The sequence below is a fragment of the Apis mellifera genome, linkage group LG1 (genome assembly GCF_003254395.2).
Source record: "Apis mellifera strain DH4 linkage group LG1, Amel_HAv3.1, whole genome shotgun sequence".
In the NCBI taxonomy this organism is placed as follows: domain Eukaryota; kingdom Metazoa; phylum Arthropoda; class Insecta; order Hymenoptera; family Apidae; genus Apis; species Apis mellifera.
In genome coordinates, this window is record NC_037638.1 from 13336036 (window position 1) to 13339058 (window position 3023).

General features: G+C 21.8%; 1 protein-coding gene across 1 annotated transcript; it reads right to left on the reverse strand.

Moving 5' to 3' along the window:
* Positions 1-1044: 1044 nt before the first annotated feature.
* Positions 1045-2425, reverse strand: LOC727243. The gene is made up of 2 exons (XM_001122953.5): positions 2296-2425; positions 1045-1770 (listed from the first exon to the last, which is right to left on the reverse strand). Exons 1-2 carry the CDS (start codon positions 2296-2298, stop codon positions 1123-1125), a joined length of 651 nt encoding a protein of 216 aa, XP_001122953.3. The 5' UTR covers positions 2299-2425; the 3' UTR covers positions 1045-1122.
* Positions 2426-3023: the final 598 nt, after the last annotated feature.

Consider the following 3023-nt stretch of genomic DNA (forward strand, 5'->3'; position numbering starts at 1 on the left):
AAGAAATTAGGGTTTTGAATCTCTCCTCGAGGCTTTTGCTTTTCTTTCTTTGCTTGCTCTTTCTACATATATTTTTTAACTTTTCTCGTTCTTTCTCTTTTTCTTGTTAATTTTTTGTCTGTCTATTTTAAATTACGATTTAATTTCTCGTATTCTTTTATTTATTGCTCTTTATTTTATCGCCCATATGTCAATAGATGTCTTCTGATTTCAATATAGATTGAATTCAATGTATTTTATTTTGATTATATTATTTATTATATATGATATTATTTATTATATTTTCTTTAGAATGTTTTTCTTTATATTTATTTTCATTCTACATTTCGTATTGCTACTTTCACAGTATGATTCGTATTTCAGAATATCTATTTATAAAATTTTTATTTTTTACGAATCAAACTATTCAATTAAATAAACTTATGATCAATTATTATAATTGCATTTAAAATGATTTTTTTTCTTAAGTGAAAGTTATTTATTTCTATAGCAAGAAAAAATTTTATTTCAATTCGAATTCATTATCAATATCACAAAATGTTTGATTACATCGATATTTTTTGAGAATGTTGTATACATGTAAGAAGTAATATTAATAAAGTACGACATAATATATGTAGTACACAATTATCACGATGATTCTCATATATAGTTACATACAGTCATAATATAATTAAGAAATCTATATGCAAATAAAATTAGAGAATAAAAATCCACTAACAATTATTAATATCTAAAAAGTTTATAACAAAATCCAAATCATCATTCATATTTCTGTTTCTTATAAGTTTTAAAAAATCCAAATTAAAATATATTTCTTAATTAATTTTCAATCTAAGTTTTTGTATAAAATGAAATTTCATTAATATAATTTCAAAAAAATGTAGAAGTCTTGATAAAAATTCATTTTTATTTTGTGATATCAAATAGAAATTAATAGCCTATTTAATTCAGTTAATCATGAAATTTTCTAAGAATGCAAAGTTGATAGGAAGGGTGTATAAAAGAAATAAAGACAAACAATGTACATATTTTACTTATATATACTGATTAAAATAAATAGTATATATTTTTACCTAAGAAAATATGAAAACGAAAAACAAAAGAAAAAAACATTAACATTTAGTTGAGACAAGAGGCTTTAAGACCCAAAACTTTTTCTAAGTGTTCCTTTACGACATCGAGGTGAACACCGTGTTTCTTGGCTTTCGACAAAAAGTTATTGAAATTCTTACTAGCGCAGAGTTTGTCGACAAGTGATTGAGCAGTGGGCGATCTCAATTTCTCGATAAATTTAGCAAACACGGTAGAGTTCTTCAATCTGTCCTGGTATAGATTCTTAAGCTCGTCCAAAGGTATCAAAGCTTCTACTTCATCGAGAAAACCACGGATTCCGGATGTTTTGGCACGGAAGAATGGTGGTTTGAGCTTCGGCAAATGTAAGTATTCATTGACCTCGTTGACTAAGTAGTATGCATCAAGACCGGCACTTTGTTGATAATTCAATATATTAATGAATTCAGGAAGACTTTCTATCTCAGTAATTAAAAGTTTAAATTCTGACGATTGAAAATATTTGAGCAATTGTTGGAATTCAGCATCTTCTTGTTTGTAAAGGCTGATGATTGCATTAATTTTCTCTAAGGGAATAAGATCAACGAATTTTTGCAATTCATTAGCAAGGTCACCACTTCCAACGCTTGGCAGTTTGTAGGCCTCCAAAGGACTAGATACAGCCAAGGCACCCAAAATTGCCAAAGTGAATTTCAGCTGTGAATGTAGACAATGATAATATTAAAATATTTAAAAAATAGAAAGGTTTTTAAATTTCGTATTTCTTTAATTTAAAATTTTTAATTTTTTTATTAATTTATAAAATATTTTAAATATAGATTTAAATTTTCAAATGTATTAAGTCAATATTGAATCATGAATATGAATGATGTTAAGATACATAAAAAATAGAAATTCATAAATTCACATCTGAAATATCTTAAATAAATAAAGTTAGCTTTCTAAATATTGAATATTAATATTAAATTATTCCATGTGAACAATAATTAAGATTTTTAAAAATATAGAAATTTAAAAATATTTTTAATATTAATTATATTTAAGTTAATATAAGTTAATTTTTAAAATCAAATATTAATGTAAATAATAGTAAATTATAATTTATTTTATTATTTATGTAATATATGTACAATATTATGTAATCTATACAATATTTATAACATTTTCTTCATATTCAAAAATAATTTAAAATAAGTGATAATTGTTAATTGTTTTACTTACCATATTGTCAATGTTTGCTTCGAATATAAAATAATTGAATAGAGTACAAGATATAGTATGGTACAACCTATACTATAGTATGGTACAACCGATCGACTCATTTATATAAATCATGAAATATGAATTTTTTTAATCAAGTTCAGCATTTTTTCACCATTATCATTATCATAAATCTAATAGATATTATATCATAGATGTATTATCGATTAAAGAAATAAAGAAATAAATATAGAAAATATCAGTAAAGGAAAAAATAAAATATATTTTTAGTATGTATGTATTTTTAATATGTATATTTTTTATTTTCTTTCTTAAAAACAAAATCTTAATTCTTCTAAAATTATTATATCTTATTTATATTTTAATTTATAATTAATATAATAATTAAATAATAATTTTTATAATTAATTGACATTATATTTCGGTAATATTTTTTTGATAGATTAAAATTTTATTTCTATTAAAATAAGATTATAAATAAATGAAATATGTTATATAATACTAAATATATTTAATATTTAGGCTCAATAGAAAATGTAAAATTACATGAAAAATAAATGTAATCATAAATGTATGATCAAAAATAATGTAAATTATAAAATGTAATTGTAGATGAGGTAGATATAAGAAGAAATTCTTATAAAATCTTTTATAAAAATTCGTTATTAAATAATTTATCTATGCTTTTTGAGATAATATTTACAGATATTTACAGATGTATTATTTCT